General features: G+C 37.1%; 1 protein-coding gene and 1 pseudogene across 1 annotated transcript in view; one reads left to right on the forward strand and one right to left on the reverse strand.

Annotated features, from left to right (window-relative positions):
* Nucleotides 1–19,228, forward strand: part of LOC130682823 (serine/threonine-protein kinase TAO1-like) — a 220,647-nt gene that overhangs the window by 143,838 nt on the left and 57,581 nt on the right. Inside the window, exon 5 of the mRNA XM_057497771.1 lies at nt 17,618–17,800. Within this exon, the coding sequence (XP_057353754.1) occupies nt 17,669–17,800 (132 nt within the window). The 5' untranslated portion in view covers nt 17,618–17,668. The remainder of the gene's footprint in view (nt 1–17,617; nt 17,801–19,228) is intronic.
* LOC130682827 (transcription initiation factor TFIID subunit 10-like) lies at nt 13,570–14,649 on the reverse strand (annotated as a pseudogene).

Here is a 19,228-nt window from a genome sequence, read left to right on the forward strand (position 1 = left end):
TAATAGGTGAACATTCTGGTCCACGCTATATTGAGACCAATTTTCATGGGTAGTTTATAAAAATCCATCCTGGTGTTTTGTAAGTATTAAGTGTTGGGTCGTATTCAGAATTATAAAATGTTTACACTCTACTGAGCTTTAAGGTGCCTCTAGTGCAGCATTTTCAAAAGTTTCTCTGTAATACTAATTAATCAGGATGTGAATAAGTATAATAAGAAGAAAGGATTTTGTGGTCAGATAAATTTGAGGAATGCTTGATTAAAAGAATTTGCTTAAAGATTCTAAAACCTTTAATATGCTTTTATGCATTGTGATTGTTCAAAGGAGGTATATTTAGTAATTTTTTAAACTAATTTAACTAGCAAACCTCTTTGGGGGAAGGCCTAATGCTTTACAGAACCTACTTTGAAAATGACTTTTGTATGGTCTCCACCCCCTTACCTTACAGAGGAGGCCGAGAGATGGGCCCAGCAGTTTGGGGTAGAGTCTTTGTGGCATTCCGGGACTGGGGAGTACATCAACCTCCCTATCCAAAATGGCCTAAGAGATGTTTCCACAAGGATGATCAGCAGAGGGCCAGGCCTCTGAAAGGACTGCAGTTTTCCAACACTGAAAAAGAGGAAGGAAGTGTTGTAAAAACATGCACTGATTGCTTGGTGCTCAGTCTCTGAAGTAAACAAGACCCCCATGTGGAATGTTGATTCAGGAGAGCGAAGAGAAGGAGAAGGGAATGTTTTTGAGGAAAGAGAAGAGGAGGGTACAGAATAGGCAGAAAGGACCCAGTATGGGCAGTAAAAGCACCCAGACCCTTGACAGATCTTATTCACCACAACACTACATTAAGGTACTAATAGGAGTATTGAACACGTTGGCCTCAGTAGCATCAGGAAATCATGGTAGTCAATTATTTAAATTATTTAAATGATGTGAAATTTCTTTAATGTAGCCAACTCAAGCTTATATCTGATATTGGGCATAGTTCACATATAGCATCAAACCCTTATTTTAGAGAGTTACTTTAGCCTCTTCCCATATAAAACTTTTCTCCATAATAGATCAGTAATACAGAGCTTGAGATGTAGGCCTTTCCCCACCATCTAGCAGTGGTGCCACTGAGCCATGAAAGGGCATGGACAAGGCCATGTGCTGAGGGCAGTGAACGGGCATGGGCAAAGAGAGGTGAGGAGGTAGATTGGATAGGGGAACGGATCACCAAATGTTAACGTTCACTCTAAAATGAGTGCATTTTCAGTGTGTGGAGTTGAAAGTAATTGCTTGTTTCATAATTAAATTGTCCAGGTAGTGCCAATACTGTAATGAAGATATCAAGCCTCTTGACATGTGTGCATCCAATGACCACAAGATAATATTAACAGTGAGACAGTTTGACAGAGACAATACAAACATGCTTAAGAAATTCAGAGTAAGGGAAAAGAGCCTTTACTTAAGTTCTGGCTTTTCTGCACTCTAATTCTGAGCCTCAGTTTCTCCTAAAGTGGGGGTGGTAGTATAGGTCATAGAGTTCTGGTAACAATGAAAAGTGGTAGCCTGAAAGCACCCAGACAGTTCTGTCATACCAACTTATAAGGTTGCCCAGGGAGTTCTGTAAAGAAGAAGTCATTTCTTTGATCAAATTTAAATAATATCTGAAAGGAAATTTGAGTTGAAGTTTGGAGAGTAGAGCAGGCAGCAGGAAACCTTTGGGAAAGACAAGAGATTACGTTCCTTGACAGGTTGAAGGAAGAGCCTCATTCCTTTGAAGAAGTGTTCTGATATGAGGAGGTATTGGGGGGAACTTAGCACTCATGTTCTATAAGCAGAAAGGATTGTGGGAGATGGGCCAGTGCAGAGGCAAGTGAGCAGCATGGCATCTGGCCAGCTGGCTTAAAGTCCCCTGAACAGTGAGTCTCCTTGTGTCAGTAGTAACAAGAAAGAGATAGTGCTCCTTACCATGTGCTAGTTAATGGCTATGAGGAGTGTCACACTAGAGGTAAGAACCAGACAACTAAGGCAAAACTTTGGTAATTCAGGAATAACTTGTGATGTTTTCTTAGGTAAAGTAAACAAATATTACTTAAAGATGTAAGCAAAAAAGCTCAATAAATAGCATAATTATAGTATCCAGGTGCACACAGAGAAATCTTTCTTGAGCTACATTTCCATCTGTAAGTAATTTTTATTAGTAGCATCTATATGAAAAATAGGAGAAAAATGTGTTGGATTTATTCCTCTTGTGTACCATATGCAAATTGACAGCTATATTTTAAATGAGCACTGTGTATAAATTGTTGACAAGTGAAAGAATAGAAGGAGTCTAAGTGGAGAGACTCTAAACGGACTTAGTTTTTCAGGCCCTGTGTGTCTGTGGTTGTACCAGTAAGGAAAAGCTCTGTCATTCTGAGGTACAGCCAGGCCTGGGGAACTGTCCCTGAGAGAAATGGAGAGGATCTCTTTTTATTCTGTTTCTTTCTTGAAGCTTCCAGCATCTGGCAATAGTGACACTTAATCTTTCATTCTTTGGTGTCATGGTGAACCTGATATTTTAGCCATCGGAGCTTTTTGGATTTCATTTCTTTCTGGGCTTTTTTTAAGGACAATTTATGCCGTATAATATAGCATTCTTTAAAAGAGTGAAAAATCCTTGTTAGTTTTTCATAGGCTAGAGTAGTATAATCAGTTATGAGCAATTTCTAATTATTTCTTCAATCCCTTATTTTACCTTAAAATAATCATTTTATTATCTTCTAATAGAAAGTGATACTTAAAAGACCAAGTCAGTATTACTTAAAATTGGAAACAATAACCAGAAATAGCTTAATATGATTGTATCACAGGATTGATCTCCAGACATCCTGACTTGCTTGTTTTTTACCTTCCCCTTGACTGACACTGGGGGCCTCCCACGCTACAGTACTTGCCTTCCGATTGCCCAGCTATTTGTGGTTCTTGGAATGTTTTTGGTACCAGGAGCAAACCCTCTCTACCCATCAGGTTACTCTCTGTCATCCTGACGTTATTTTAGCACCCTACAAGAAAGAGAAGCCAAAAATGCCGTGTGAAATACTGAATAGGAACTCTAAATGCACTAAGTCCTGGTGTACTGAGAACATTCTTCTTGCAAAATCAGAAATAAACTTTGACGCAAAGGTGTAGTTACACTGTGTTTTAAAAAGCCTCGGCAGAAACATTGTATGCTCAGTTTTTTCATAGAAGAAATTCCTAATATATTACTTAAAGCGTCTAGAAATAAGAGGGATGAAATTTGAATGTCCTAGCAGATTTTCTGTAATAGTAGTGGGATTGTCCTTCCAGAATATGGAATTTGAGTGCTTTGCTTTTGTAATATAAAAGCCTGTATGATTTGTCTGATTTTTCTCAAACTATTCAAATTCAGTTAGACAATATCCATCATATTATTGATAAATTTTCACAAATGCCTAGGGTACCTAACTGGTTTTCTTGGTTTCACTGGATATGGCTGGGAATTGCAGGTCTGCTTTTGTTATGTAGCTGTATTCCTATTCTGTTAATGTGTGCACGCAATTTAATTAGTAGTTTGTTAAAACCTATACATGCTTATGTTACTCTACAAGAAGTTATGTCAAAGAAATAATCAATCTTCCCATGTTTTCTTCTGTCGGCTACTTCTATAGCTTTTCTTCTTCCTTCCTAATTACAACCCTTTAGGAGAATTCGTGCCTCATCTCGAAAATTACCGAGTATCATAATTCTTCCAAGTGGTAAAGATACCTCAAGACAAATGCTGGACATAGAAGCCACAGGGCATAAATCTGCAAAGAAGTAAAAAGCTAACCTTTTCAAAGAATATTGCTTCTCTCTCACTTACCAACTTTACATTTCCCTGTATGGCCCCGGAAGATGACTGGTTAGCCAGAGACGGGTAAGATTCCTCAAGGGAGGAACAACCTAAGACAGGCACAGTCGCAGGGGGACCATCAGGTGAGAAATTGGGGATCAACAGAGGTGAGGCTTAGAACCTCACCCCCCCTGTTTTGAGAGAAATCTCTGCATCCGTGGATGTTTTGTTGCCCTTGTCTAGCTTGGATTCATACTTAGTCTATAGGCACAGACCCGATCATCTACATCTGCCCTCTTACAGCACTAAACTATGTTTTCTACCTTTATCTTGCATCTACCTACCACTTCAGCATTTTATTTAAAAAAATAAATAAATAAGGGAGAAATGTGGGATTCACATATAAATCAAGTATAAAAATCAAATGAATAATATCTGACTTGATTGTTTATTGTTCATGACGCGTGATCAAAACCGAAAGTTTCTGTGATATGACTGCCCTTGCACTGTTCACCATGTAAGAACTTATTCACTATGTAAGAACTTGTTCACCATGTAAGAACTTGTTCATTATGCTTCAGAAGATTGGAGACTGTTGAGAATTAGGCTTGGGGTTGATTAATGACTGTGCATTGAGTCCCCTGTTAGAATTTTATTGTTGTTAACAACCATTTGATCAATAAATATGAGAGAAAAAAAAAAAGCCTGTATGATCCCATTACAATAGTAAGGTGTTTGGTGTTAATGTTTAATTTAATAATGTAGTTTTCTTCTGCACTATCTGCTCAACAGCTGTGTGACCTTAAACAAGTTTGCAAAATGAACTTAGTGATATCTGCTCCTATCTCTCTCAGTAATTTCTTGATTAAGACATGAGATAACATACGTGAAAGTACTTGAGAGGTAAAAGTGCTGTATAAAATCATGGTCTTGAGTGTTCTCTTCTGTCAACTTTCAACTTCTTTGTCTTACACATAAATGTCTACCGCATTTCATTTAAATGGCTGAATTCTTCCAAACCACCTAAACTCTAATCAGTGCTAAGAGGTGACTTGTGTCTTCTTCCTCACATTTATTTTCCCATCTCACAGCTTAAACTGGAAAGAAAAGTGTTTAAGGTTTACACTCACTTTTTCTTTTATCCTTAGTCATTTTGGTAAATGTTTATTGCTGTCTCCCCCCACCCACCTCCATTTGCATAAATTTCCTGTAACAGTTCAACAAGTGACTAATATAGATTGGGCTAGCTTTGTCCCTGAGTTGTTTTATTATGAAACACTTAAAGTGGAACATTTATATGTAAAAATGAGGAAATAATTGAAAACAGTTTATACTTTCTGTTCTGATGGTTTTTATGACTAACTCATCAGGCAACAATGAAGGAAATTGCTGAAAATTCACAAAGTTAGACAAAAGTCAGTGTGAAAAAATAGAATCTAAATAAATCACAACCACTTTTACTTTTATTCCCTCCCTGCCTTCCTACCAAACTCTAGTTTCTTAGTAATTGGTGTTTGATTGAAAAGAGCATTGGGAAATAAAGATCTGCCTTCTGATCCTTTTTCTGCCAGGCTATGACCTTGGGCAAGTCACATTACCTCTGTGCTTTACCTTTCTCATTTCCAAAATGGGAGTAATAATACTTTTTGTCTTACATACCTCTCTGGACAATTGTAGGTTAAATGAGGTTATAAATAGGAATGAGTTGCAACCAAAAAAATTAAAGTGAAGGGTAGTTATATATATATATATATATATATATATATATATATATATACACACACACACACATATATATATATATATACACACACATATATATAAAAGTATATCAGGCATATATGTATATTACATCCTGACAGTCCTTATCTGACATCTCATGTCTGAGTGGCACAAGACTGAAGAGTGAAGAAGCCTTCCTTGATTTTGCCAGAGAGGATGGAAAGGGGTTTCTTGTTAGCTTTGGGAGCTGAGAGTTGGAAGATACATTGTCAGTGTTTGGATATCTGAACTGAATGGAACACAGTTCCTATAGAAAAAATGTTTGGCAGGTAGTTTTCCAGACTAGCTAATTTTAAAAAAATAATTTAATCATAAACAGTTCATTGTGATCCAGTTTCTGTAAAACTGTAACAAAGCTCATTTGTAGTATGGGTATCAGTTTGGTGTTTGAAATGTTCTGGAGGATTTAACCTTGGTCTGGATGACAGTGAATTCATTTCTTTTCTGGCTTCCCTACTTACTTGATAATTTTCCTGAGGCTGTTGGTGGTTTACTAAAAGGAGATCCAAAAATTTCATCAGTTCCTACTTTGGTCCCTTGGTCCTTTGACTAAAAGTCTTTAACCAGTTTTCTTTGCCTCCAGGTAAAGGCTGAGAAGCCCTCTTGAATAATCACCTTCCAAGTTAGGTAAGATGGGTATGATGGACTCTGAGCCTCAGGGAGGCTAAGGGACATACTCAGGTCACGTGGTTAGTTTCAAGAGAAGGACGTGAACCTCAGTTTTCTGACGTAATTCAAGGCTCTTTTCATGACACCTCCATGCCTCAAGGCAGTAGTAGTATATTGAATTTATTTTGAGTTGTAGTTTTCAGTTGGGAGTAAGAATGTTTTCATCAAGCCTCAGTTATAAGTAGGCTTATGCTTTTACACATCTTATTATAAATCTCCCAAATTCTGGGACATTTAGTCTACATGAAAAGTGACTCTTCATTCTGATTTGACATGCATAAGGGTGTCAAAATAAAATAAAGTAAAAATGATTGTGATTTGCTTAGATTCTATAACATTTAACATGTTAGTGTTAAAGAGCTACTTGAGGAAAAGAATGTTAGCATATGGAACTGTTATATTAGAGAGAAGGGAAACTTTAGAGGAGCCAGTATTATTGACCTTCTAAAACTTCCTGTGTGGTATATTTTTAAAGTAGAAATGGTATGAATATGAAGGAATTTTAAGGATTTGAAATAAAATGATAATGAAATAAATCTTTTTTCTAGTTTTAACAAGATGCTTTATGTTTGTTAAAATATTCAGTCCTTTCCATAATAATTAAGCCTAGCAGATATTTTTCTAGTGATTGCTATGCACCAGGCAATATTCTAAGTTACATTTAGTTAACACAGGTTGAGTAACTTTTTTCTTCTTGCCAAGTTTGCCTACAGATTTGTTCATGATCAGTTTTTAGAAGCAGTGTGAGAGAAGTCTGCCCATGGAAAAAGGCAGTGATATGGTCACTATGTGGCATTTTGTGGAACATGTGAAGAATGTCTCACAGAGGTAGTGGAAGGAAGATTGCAGTTGGAATCCGAATGAGTCTCATCTTTGTTCCCCACCCTGTCTAATTGTGTGACATTGGGCCTGACTATTGTGAGGATTAGGTGAGATAATGTAGGTAGACTACCTCATGCAATCACAGGACGTGAGGCTTTGCATAGTAAGCATTTAGATAATATTGCTTCTTTGAATCTCTGTGCACAAGGTTGTTGTGAAATAAAATTGGAAAGCAATATGAAAGCTGATTTATAATATTTAAAATATCACCCCAATATAAGATGGTATTTTTTCATTGGCTTCTGCCTTCTTTAGCACTTGTGAGTAAAATGTGGGCGGGAATCAAGGAAAATAGGTCATGACTAGATGATCTGGATTTTACAGGGTGGCTACCAAGTGTGGAAATGTAGATGAACACACAATAAATGGCTTAATGCTGTAATGTTACACTGCATTGTGAAATAGTATTACTTATGTTTTCAGATGTTTAGCTTGAGGAAGTTAATCGCTCTGAAAGTTAATCAAATCACATAAATTATTCTAAAACATGCTCTATAAACTATGAAGCACGTAACTGGTTTTTGTTTTGTTTATTTTGTTAATTTTCCTGTGAAACAACAGCTTTTTGATTTGGCTAGTGATGGGTAGAATTCATTTTCATTTAGTCAGGAAACCTTTCTCATAGGATATGAATTGGAAGGTGAAAGGCAACTTGATAGCTTTAGCAGTGGGAAGTAATTTCAAATACGAGGAAGCCATATTAATTATTGAGCAGCATCAGAGAGTGATAGGCAGCTAGCCTGGCGGAAAGAACAGGTGAAGGACAAGGAGCACTAACAACCTGTTTGAGTGTTAGTCATCCCGTAGTCTGCATTGTGTGGGGTGAGGCGTGATACCTGAGGAACGGTCCCGCCTCATCTTCACGGGTTGCCCTCATTCTTTCCTGTAGATTTGTGGTGTGGTATGAAGATGAGGGATTATTTGAAGGCACACTTACTATTTATTAGGATCCTCATGGTGCACTTAGAAACATTAGAAGTTAGCCTATGGATATAGACAATTACGTAGTACTCCCAAAATAGATATTTTGCCTTTTTCTTTAAGTTCCTAGTCATCTTAAGTAGGTTTTCTGATGGATACTTGTGAATCCAGGGAAAGCGTGTTCCCGGCCCAGATGAATAAAATTGTGAAACCCGTGAAGCCGAAAGAACTCTAGGGAAAGGGTAAAGTGGGAGAATCCCATTTATTGGTCACAAGAGGCCCGGCTCCGTTTGTGACTCCCAGGCAGCTGGTCTCACTCCCTGTGCCTCTCCCGCCCCGGTGCACTCACCTCTCCCCCACACCCTGTCCCGGGGTACCTGCGAGTTTGGAGCCCCAGCGACTGATAGGCACCAGACCAAATAGCAGCAGAGGGGAGGGAAAAACAGCTTCTCTCCACCCCTTGTCTTGGAGGCTGCGGGAAGAAATACCTGTTAATATGGAAATGGACTAAGGCCAGGCAAGGGATTCTGGAAATATTGCAATTTTACCCCACAATACTTAGGAACAGAAGGAAGGAAACAACTAGCGTTTCCCTTTCTTCCCAATTATAACAGAAGTGGTGAGTTTATTCTTTTGGTTATTTAGGTCCTCTACTTCATGGTGGGTGAGAATCCAGGACCCAGGGAATACATGGAATTAGAAGAGGAGCTCTTAGAGCCTCTCCTTGGCCACCTGTAGCTGGGCCACTTACCAGTTGCTGAAGGCTGGTCTTAATGGTCCAGAATGCTCAGAAAGAAAAGGCCTCCAGAAGCTTAGCTCTGCCCATTCTCCTCTCCAGGCTCTGCTTTTTTCAGGATAGGTACTGCCAAGTATGTGTATCCGTCCTCCCTCTGTCTCCCTTCCACACATGCTCTCACACAAAGACTAGAGCAAGAAATATTTCTTTGATTGTTTAGATTCTAATGGAAGATGCTTCTTTACCACCAGATAAACTTCTGTATCACCAGCCACTGCTGAGTTGTATAGAAAAGAGAAGATTATCTAAATATGCATAAGAAAACTAAGATCCTCAATAGTTAGGACTTTCCTAGGAACCTAGAATTTGATGGATATAACACAGAATAAGCGGATAGGGAAGGGAATATTATGTAGGCTTTGTGCATTGAGTTGCAAAGTCAATGTTAAAGCAAAGAAACTATGAAAGAAATATGCTAGAGCGATGGGAATAGTTTAGATATGGAAAACAAAATGACTGCAACTCTTTTATATGAAACACAATGTTTCTTATGTTAGAAATCCAAGTGTTGGAAACAGTTTTCTCAGTTCTGCCTGCCCCACATCTTTGAGGAGGTGAGAGCAAGAAAGGGTAGAACCTAATCCTTGACAGGAATCCACATACATCTGAGAAATTTCTCTGTGACTATTAGTGTGCCAGTGTGAAAACCAACCTGAAAATCAGTTTGGTTGTTCAAAGGTCTCTTTAATTATGCAGTTAGAATATATCATTTGATAAACATTACCTGGCTTATCGTTTCAGAAACTGTTGGAAGAATTTTTGAAATCACTGATCGATAGACTTAATTTCTATATAACATTTATTTGTGGACCACTTACGAATTTAAGCTGCCCTTCTTAAGAACATAGCATCTATATTACCAACTCATGATTGTGGTAAAAGGCTGCAAAAAAAATTCTTTGTGTAAATACTAGATATGATTGAAAAGGCCTTTTGATAGGCTCTTGGGAACTTATGCATTATCAGCTGCATTTAAAAGGAAGAAGAAAGGAAACATTGGAGGGGTGGAAGACAAGGAGAAAGACTATCATTCTTTTATGCTGGTTCTCTTTCCAGACTGCATATTGTGCCTCATGGCCATTGGTTCCATGTAGTTTCATGCTTTCAACCCCTGTGCTTTTGTTACCATGACTTGGCTGTCTGACATTCATAAGTTATGTGGCAATAAAAATAGAGCAGTTTTTAGTGCTTAGTACTCTACTAGGTACTGTATACACATTAACATGTGTCCTCAGAACTGGGTACAGTAGATAGTATAACATGCTTGTGTAGACAAGTAAGCTAAGGCTGACAGAGTTATGCGAATTGCCCGAGGTTATACACTTGTCAAAAATCCAGAGGATGTTATTCAGTCCTTTCTTACTTGACTTCTCTGCTATTGATAACTCCCTCTTTTCTGGATTGCTGTGTTCCTTTAACTCTCTTGATGACAGATGTCTGCTTCTCCTTTGAGTTTCTGGCACTTCCTAGTCTCCTTGGGGGACTGGACTTCATCTCTCTACCCATTAAATCTTGATATTCCCACTGTTCTGTGACTCTTTTCTCGCAATGCGCTCTCTTTTTCTTAGAGATGACGTCTCTGGTTATAACGAATTACTGTCTTTATGCCAGAGTCCCGAATCCTTTTTTCTAGTCCAGAGTGCTCATCGGAGATCACACACATGAATTCAGTCATCTATTCGACATGTCCACATAAGTTATGCTGCTTAAATTCAGTGTATTCTAGAGAGAGGTTTTCCCCTTGATTTCCTTCTGGGATTAGTCTCTTAGTAAATGGCAGTATCATCCACCAGTTTCCCACCTCCAAAACCTGGTTATCATCTTACTCCTCCTGGCCCCTCATTCCTTGCATCTCATCGCCAGATTTTACTGGTTGTTGTATTCCTTCACCTCCTCATCCCCATTTTCACACTCTAAAGTCCCCTGTGGCAAGTTAGTTGTACAAAGTTTTGCTGTCTTCTAACGTGTTTTCTGCCTGGTGCCTCCTTGAGGTCCAAGCCTGAGCCGCTACAGTTTGTCATCTGGGTGGGGGACGCAGCTCTCTATTTCTCTTGAGTGAGTTTTGGTATTTTATAAGTACCACTACCAAGTAATTTGCCTATTTCAGCTATTTTGTCAAATTTACGAGTTTAGAGCTGTTTATTGTATTTCCTTATCCTTTTAATGTCTTTAGGAATATAGTGATATGCCCTCTTTTGGGTAATTTGCTCTTGTTTTCTTTGGTTAGCTTGGCAGAGTTCTTTCAGGTTTATTGATTTTTTTTTCCCTGCAAAGAACTAGCTTTCGATTTTACTGATTTTGTTGTCTAGTTTCATTGATTTGCATTCTGGTCTTTAGTATTTCCTTCTGTATTTAGCTTCCGTTTTATTGGCTTTTCTCTTTCTAGAGTTTTAAGATGGGAGCTTAGATTATTCATTGGAGTTTTCTTTCTACTATGATTTAGTGCCTTAATTTCTGTGTAAGAATCCTGTAAATTTTATGCTCTATTTCTATTTTCACACAATTCATATTATTTTCTCTTTGCCCTTGAAATGTCTTTATTGACCCATGGGTTACCTTGAGGTGTATTTAATTTCCACACTTGAGGTCCTGTTTTTTTATAACTGTTTTGTTACTGATATTAAGTTTACTACCCTCTTATCGGAAAACATTTTGTGTGATTTGAAATTTTTTCACTTGTTAAGATTAGCTTTATGACCCGGTATATGATCTCACAGTGTATGTCATAATGCACCCTTGAGAAGAATGTACATTCTGTGTCCAGGCTGCATACTGGAATGTCACTAGGACCTGCTGGTTGGTAGTGTTGGTCTGTGGTGGTGGTGTTCTAGTTACAGACTTTTCTCTTTTCAGTTGTATCAATTTTTGCTTCGTGTAATTTGAAGCTCCTTTGTCAGGTGAGTATACATTTAGAATTTCATGAATGAAATCATAACAGTATGTAATGTACCTCTTTTCTCCTTGTAATTTTCCTAGCTCTGAAGCTCTGAATGTTTTATCTGGCATTAATATAGCCTTTACCTTTCTTTTCTTTAATATTTTACATTTCCCTTAATGGAGGTCAGATTCTCTTAGCTTTCCACCATCTAACTCTCTCTCTCTCTCTCTCTCTACTATTTTTGAATTCATTCCACAAATCTTTTGCTTAGATAAAGGATTCTCTTCTGGGTTGGCAGTTCTTTACTTTCCTCACTTTAAAGACACTGTTGAACATTCTGTGGCCTCCACTGTATTTTATGAAGATTCTGTGATCATTCGAATTTTAGTTTATCTTTGCTTTTTAGCATTATGACATGTTTAGGCTTATCAGGCCTAGCTGTTTGTTACTGATTTTGAGGTTATGCCTTATTGGGCCTAAACTCTTTGAATTTGCTCTGTTTGGGGCTTGCTGAGCATCTTGATTCTCTAAATTTAAGTTTTTGTCAAAGCTGAGATCTTTTCTGCTCTTAGTAAGAATTGTTTTATCTAAAAACTAAGATTTTCTTTTCTTTTATAGAACACCTATAATGTGAAATTTAGACAATTTGATACTGTCCCACAAGTTTCTAAGGATGTATTCATTTTTTCCAATGTTGTTTCCTGTCTTTTCTTCAGTGTAGATAATTTCTGCTGCTCTGTTATCTTCAAGTTTACAGACGCTTCTATCATCTCTGTTCAGTGGTTGAGCCCATGCAATGTCTTTTGTAATTTTTGGTAATTATATTTTTCAGTTCTAAATTTTTTAACGTGGATCTTTTTTTATACTTTTATTTTTCTGCTAGACTTTTAGACAATTTTTAAGAGTATTAAGCATTACCACATTTAATATGGTTATAATAGCTGCTTTAAAGTCTTTATGTGACAATTACAACATGAGGCATCTCCAAATAGGCATCTGTCCTTTCTTTTCCTTTAGAATTTGTCACATTCTCCAGTGGTGTGTGTATGTGTGTGTTGTTTGTTTTAGCATGTGCAGTAAATTTAGGGTTTTATTCTGGCCATTTTGAACATGATCATGTCATTTCTGAGTCACGTTTGTATAGGTGTATTCAGACCATTTACATTTAGGGTGATTATGGATTGGTATGTACTTATTGCTATTGCAGACTTTAGATTCGTGGTGACCAAATGTTCAAGGGTTACATCCTTACTATCTAAGAGTCTAATTTAACTCACTTAGTATGCTATTACACACACAAGCTAAATGTTCTTTTTTTTCCTCTCCTTTTCTTCCTCCTCCATTCTTTATATATTGGGTATCGCATTCTGTACTCTTTCTCTGTACATTTTTATTACCTCTGGTGACAGCTATTTAACCTTAGGAACACTTCCATCTATAGGAGTCCCTCCAGAATACACTGTAGAGACGGTTTGTGGTAGGTAAATTGTCTCAGCTTTTGCTTATCTGGAAATTGTTTAATTCCTCCTTCAAATTTAAATGATAACCTTGCCAGGTAGAGTATTCTTGGTTCGAGGCCCTTCTGCTTCATTGCATTAAATACGTCATGCCACTCCCTTCTGGCCTATAAGGTTCCTGCTGGGAAGGCTGATGATAGCCTGATGGGCTTTCCTTTGTGTGTGATCTGTTTACTCTCTCTGGCTGCTTTTAATAGGCTGTCCTTATCCTTGATCTTTGCCATTTAAATTAGTACATGTTTTGGTGTTGTCTTCCTTGGGTCCCTTGCGTTCGGAGATCTGTGCACCTCCACAGCCTGAGAGACCATCTCCTTCCCCAGATTGGGGAGGTTTTCAGCCATTACCTCCTCAAAGACACTTTACCTTTTTCACTCTCTTCTTCTTCTGGTACCCCTCTAATACAAATATTGTTCCGTTTACATTGGTCACACAGTTCTCTCAATATCCTTTCATTCCTAGAGATCCTTCTTTCCTGTTGCTCTTTCAGGATTAGTTGTGTTAATTATATTTTCATACTATATGTGGTTTTGGGTGGAGGCCTCTGTCTCACCTGTCACGCTGCCATCTGCAAACCAATCCTGTCAGTAGTGTGGCTTCTTTACACTGATGTCGTATTCACTGAGGGCAGGGGTCAACTCCTCCATGGTTAAGTGTACTCCATTTTGTGGTGTGACAGAGCATCGTGGGCAATATCTGAGATGAATTTATGGGCAGCTAGGGAGATGAGCTGAATTCCATGTGTGTTCAAGGCCTCAAAGCCAGCACGGTTCAGGCAGTATCCAGTCATTACATCCGGGAATAGGGATGTGGAAGCCTCCAGCTGCAATCAGGAAGTCCACGAAAGGTGTGCTGAACACCATCGGCCTCACTGCTCCGTGGGCAGTGTTGAGCAGAGGGTAAACGCCGTTAGACACGGCCCCCTCTGAGGATGCCGCACCACCCAGTGACAGCTTCCCCGCTCAGCTCAGCCAGCTCTCCAGCCTGCGCCGCCGTGCATCCCATGCCCCCTGCTGCGCCTCCAGCCCCAACACCCGTACTGTCACTGCCTTGTTCTTTTTGGCAGCAGTGCGCTGAGGGCCGTGCTGCAGGGGCTGAGGCAGTAGAGGCCGGTGCCTCCTCGAGGTCTGAGCCTGAGCCACCACAGTTTGTCATCTGGATGGGAGAGGCAGCTCTCTATTCCTTCTTGAGTGAGTTTTGGCATTTTATAACTACCACTACCATATAATTTGCCTATTTCAGCTATTTTGTCAAATTTATTAGTTTAGAGCTGTTTATTGTGTTTCCTTATCCTTTTAATGTCTTTAGGAATATAGTGATATGCCCTCTTTTGGGTAATTTGCTCTTGTTTTCTTTGGTTAGCTTGGAAGAGTTCTTTCAGTTTTATTGACTGTTTTTCCCTGCAAAGAACTAGCTTTTGATTTCACTGATTTTGTTGTCTACGTTCATTGATTTCCATTCTCTTCTTTAGTATTTCCTTCTATGTTTAGCTTCCATTTTATTTGCTTTTCTCTTTCTAGATTTTTAAGATGGGAGATTAGATTATTCATTGGAGTTTTCTTTCTTCTATGATTTAGAGCCTTAATTTCTGTGTAAGAATCCTGTAAATTTTATGTTCTATTTCTGTTTTCACACATTTCATATTTTCTCTTTGCCCTTGAAATGTCTTTATTGACCCGTGGGTTACCTTGAGGTGTATTTAATTTCCACACTTGAGGTTCTGTTTTTTTATAACTGTTTTGTTACTGATTTTAAGTGTACTACCCTCTTATCAGAAAACATTTTCTGTGAATTGAAATTTTTTCACTTGTTAAGATTAGTTTTATGACCCGGTATATGATCTCACAGTGTATGTCATAATGCACCCTTGAGAAGAATGTGCATTCTGTGGCCAGGCTGCATACTGGAATGTCACTAGGACCTGCTGGTTGGTAGTGTTGGTCTGTGGTGGTGGTGTTCTAGTTACAGACTTTTCTCTTTTCAGTTGTATCAATTTTTGCTTCGTGTAATTTGAAGCTCTTTTGTCAGGTGAGTATACATTTAGAATTTCATGAATGAAATCATAACAGTATGTAATGTACCTCTTTACTCCTTGTAATTTTCCTAGCTCTGAAGCTCTGAATATTTTATCTGGCATTAATATAGCCTTTAGCTTTCTTTTCTTTAATATTTTACATTTCCCTTAATGGAGTTCAGATTATCTTAGCTTTCCACCATCTAACTCTCTCTCTCTCTCTGTCTCTCTATTATTTTTTAGTTCGTTCCACAAATCTTTTGCTTAGATAAAGGATTCTCTTCTGGGTTGACAGTTCTTTACTTTCCTCACTTTAAAGACACTATTGAACATTCTATGGCCTCCAGTGTATTTTATGAGAATTCTGTGATCATTCAAATTTTAGTTTATCTTTGCTTTTTTAGCATTATGACATGCTTAGGCTTATCAGGCCTAGCTGTTTGTTACTGATTTTGAGTTTACGCCTTATTGGGCCTAAACTCTTTGAATTTGCTCTGTTTGGGGTTTGCTGAGCATCTTGATTCTCTAAATTTAAGTTTTTGTCAAAGCTGAGATCTTTTCTGCTCTTAGTAAGAATTGTTTTATCTAAAAACTAAGATTTTCTTTTCTTTTATCGAACACCTATAATGTGAAATTTAGACAATTTGATACTGTTCCACAAGTTTCTAAGGATGTATTCTTTTTTTGTAATGTTTTTTTCTTTCTTTTCAAAATTTTTACAAAATTTTAGGTTAAGTCATGCTTGTAATAAAGGTACTATAATGTGATATTTCAAATTTTTAAATAAGGTCTTAGGTACATTGAAGGCTTTTTGTTTTTCGCAGGTGTATTAGTTAAATAGGTGCAGTTTATATAGAATTTAGTTCAATCTCCTCATTTTAGGAGTGATAAGTTATATGACTTTCCTATTGTCACATATACTTGGAAGAATTTTAATTGAAGCATTGTTCCAGGGAACTAACTTCCAGAGCCGTGTGATTGGTAAAAGTGAAGAATATTGTTGAAGCCTTTAATATGTTAGAAAAGGAATACAAAGTAGTAATTTGAATTTTTAGTGCAATGTAGTATTAGTTTAGGGAAGTGCAAAAGATATGTAAATGTGTTTTATATAGTTTGAAATTATTAATAAGCATTATAGTTGGTTCAGTTGACATCAGTAAAAAGGAGACAGGCTTAAAAAATTCTCTGTCATTTAAAAAATTTTTGAAATTAATAAAATTAAAAACATTAAAAAATTTTTTAAATATGCTTTGCGCATGGAGAAAACTGGCTAGAGCTTTATTTTACCTTATGAGTTTAATGAAATCAATTTTTGTAGTTTTTAATTTTAATTGGTAAATTTAAGGAGTACATGTTAACTAACATTTAATGTACTGCTTACTGTTCCTGAGTACCAGTCTACACTTAACATTTATTAACTCATTTAACCCTCACAGCTACTCTAGGAGGTAGGTTATTTCTTTCATTTTATAGACTTAGAAAAGGAGGCTACCCAAGTTCATAGTTGGTAAATAATTGTTGTCAGGTTTCCTATCTATACAGTGTCATTCTAGAACCAGGTTCTGAAGCCTCTCATTTATAGCAGCCATTTTTTAAATTTGTTAATCTGATATAAAGGAATTGATACCAGAACCACCAGGGAATTCTGTAGTGTATCTACTTACATAATGAAGCAGATATGATAAGGCCATATTTTAATATGAATCAGGTTATGGAGGAAACAGTTAGCTATCTATGTTAAATTCATTATTTTCTTCCATTGCATTTTTCTTAGGAATGTCTGTGTTAGAGTTGATTAAACACTGCCATGTGGTATCTGAAAGGAAAAGAAATCTTACTGAATTAAATCTATTATCTATTTTCTTGCATTTGAAGGTCCTTAATAGATGGGAATCTTCCTGTTGTTAGAAACATATTATGGGTACATTTTGAGTTGTTGGGCATGTTTTTAATGGTCTTCGTACTGTATTATCTCTTTTGCTGATGAGCTTATTGCATCAGAGTTAGATAAATCTTTAAGTACTGATACAGAAAGCCTTCCAGTACATAAAGATTTATCTAATCTTTAGAAGTGTATGTATAGTATGTACTTACATACTATGTATAGTGGGAATTTTTTTTTTTAAAGCAGCTCAGGTGATTGTGATGATGAGCTGGGTTTAAGAGTCCTGCACTGGTAGGCAACACTTTTTCAGTGAAATTCCACGTCTAAGATAATTGTATATATGTAGTCAGAAAATGATACACTAATTGTCCTTAACAACTTTTGCTTTTCCTTTTTTCTTTTCTTATTTATCTCCAATTGTTTATGCCAACGTGGCTTCATTCATACCAATTTCCCAAGTGTTGGGAGAGCAGCATAAAATTAGAATCAGCCAGCTGATTGCCCAGCAGGATGTCGTCAACTATCCAAGCACAGAGCCTGAAGGACCCTGAGATTGCAAAACTCTTCTCCAAAGAAGATCCAGGGAAGCGCTTCACAGATCTCAGAAAAGTTGGCCAGGGAGGCTATGGAACAGTGTTCTTTGTAAGTGTTAAAGGCTTAATGTCAGTGACCAGCATTTATTTAATATCCAGTCCTGGCAGAGTAAAAATCAGTAATATAAAAAGATCATTTTATTTATTGAGCTTCTTAGATTATTGAAAAAATGGGAAAGATATTCGGCTTTAATTTCCATGTTGTTTACACTACTTTAGCAGTTCTATGACTTACATTGTTATTGAATCAAATGTAACAAAACACTGACTTAGGTATAGTCTCATACACATATTTCATTACTATTCATTCATTATTTCTTCTTATTAAGAATGCTTTTTTTTCTCAGCAACAAGTTTTGTATAGATGTTTAATATTTTGGTAGTATTACAGATTTAGGTTTTTCATTTTAATGGGTACCTTAAGAATAAAAGAGAAAATGTGTTCCAAATTCTTAACAGTTTGAACTTTTCACTTAATTCTCATTTGTAAATTAGAGGTAAAAATAAGGTAGTAGAAACTCCCTCTGCAATTTTCCTACCCAAAGACAGCTGCTGTTTAGATAAACATCCTTGCAGAGTCTTTTTGTCTACGCATGCTTTATGTATGTGTGTGATGTAGGTTATGTTTGTTTGATTTCTGGATTGGACACAGAATAAGGGAAGAGACACTCAGAAAACAGGTATTTCATAAACAACCTTTTTTCTGTGTTACAGTTTTGTCTGAATGTAAGCTTCTCCCATTGTTCTCCTTAATACTACTGTGGAGAAATATAGAATAAAAAAGGAAAAAAATATACAGCCTCTTAGAAATGGGCCCAATAAGAGAACCCTGTTGAAAAAATCCCTGTCATGTAGCCATTCAATGTGTGTCAGTAGTATTTTTTAGTTGACTTGTTTTATTAAGTGTAATTTATATACAGTAAATACAGATATGTTAAATGTACAGTTTGATGAAATTAGACAAGTTATATGCCATGCAACCAACAATTCAAGATACAGAATGGTGATAGTTGTGGGGAATAGAAAGAAGTAGAAAGAGGATAGAATGATAACTTGTTTTACCTCTTTTGATAATAAATATTTAGTATATTTGAAAGTTAAAATTGTCATTATGTATGGGGGTAGTCACTAATAGGCAAGCAGGAACAATGAATCCAACTGTATTTGGGCTATAACCACATTGGAGTAAAAACCAAAACTAATGCGAGTAACTTTCATACACAGTATTTTAAGTGTATACCCTCTGTCTGGTTGGGAAGAGGAAACTGCCAACAAATCTTGAACTCTTCTCTGTAAACTTGTTTCATATTGGTATGGGTGTGACAGTTCTGAAACTGTGTGTTAAAAGATTGAGCAGTGAATAATTTTGATGTCATTGTGGACTCACATCCTAACTGAAAAGAATGATAGAAATAGGAAATTGGCAAATGTAAGGAAGAACCACGTGGGACTAGATAGGTATTGGATAGGAATTTGT

The sequence above is a fragment of the Manis pentadactyla genome, chromosome 3, assembly GCF_030020395.1.
Source record: "Manis pentadactyla isolate mManPen7 chromosome 3, mManPen7.hap1, whole genome shotgun sequence".
Lineage (NCBI taxonomy): Eukaryota > Metazoa > Chordata > Mammalia > Pholidota > Manidae > Manis > Manis pentadactyla.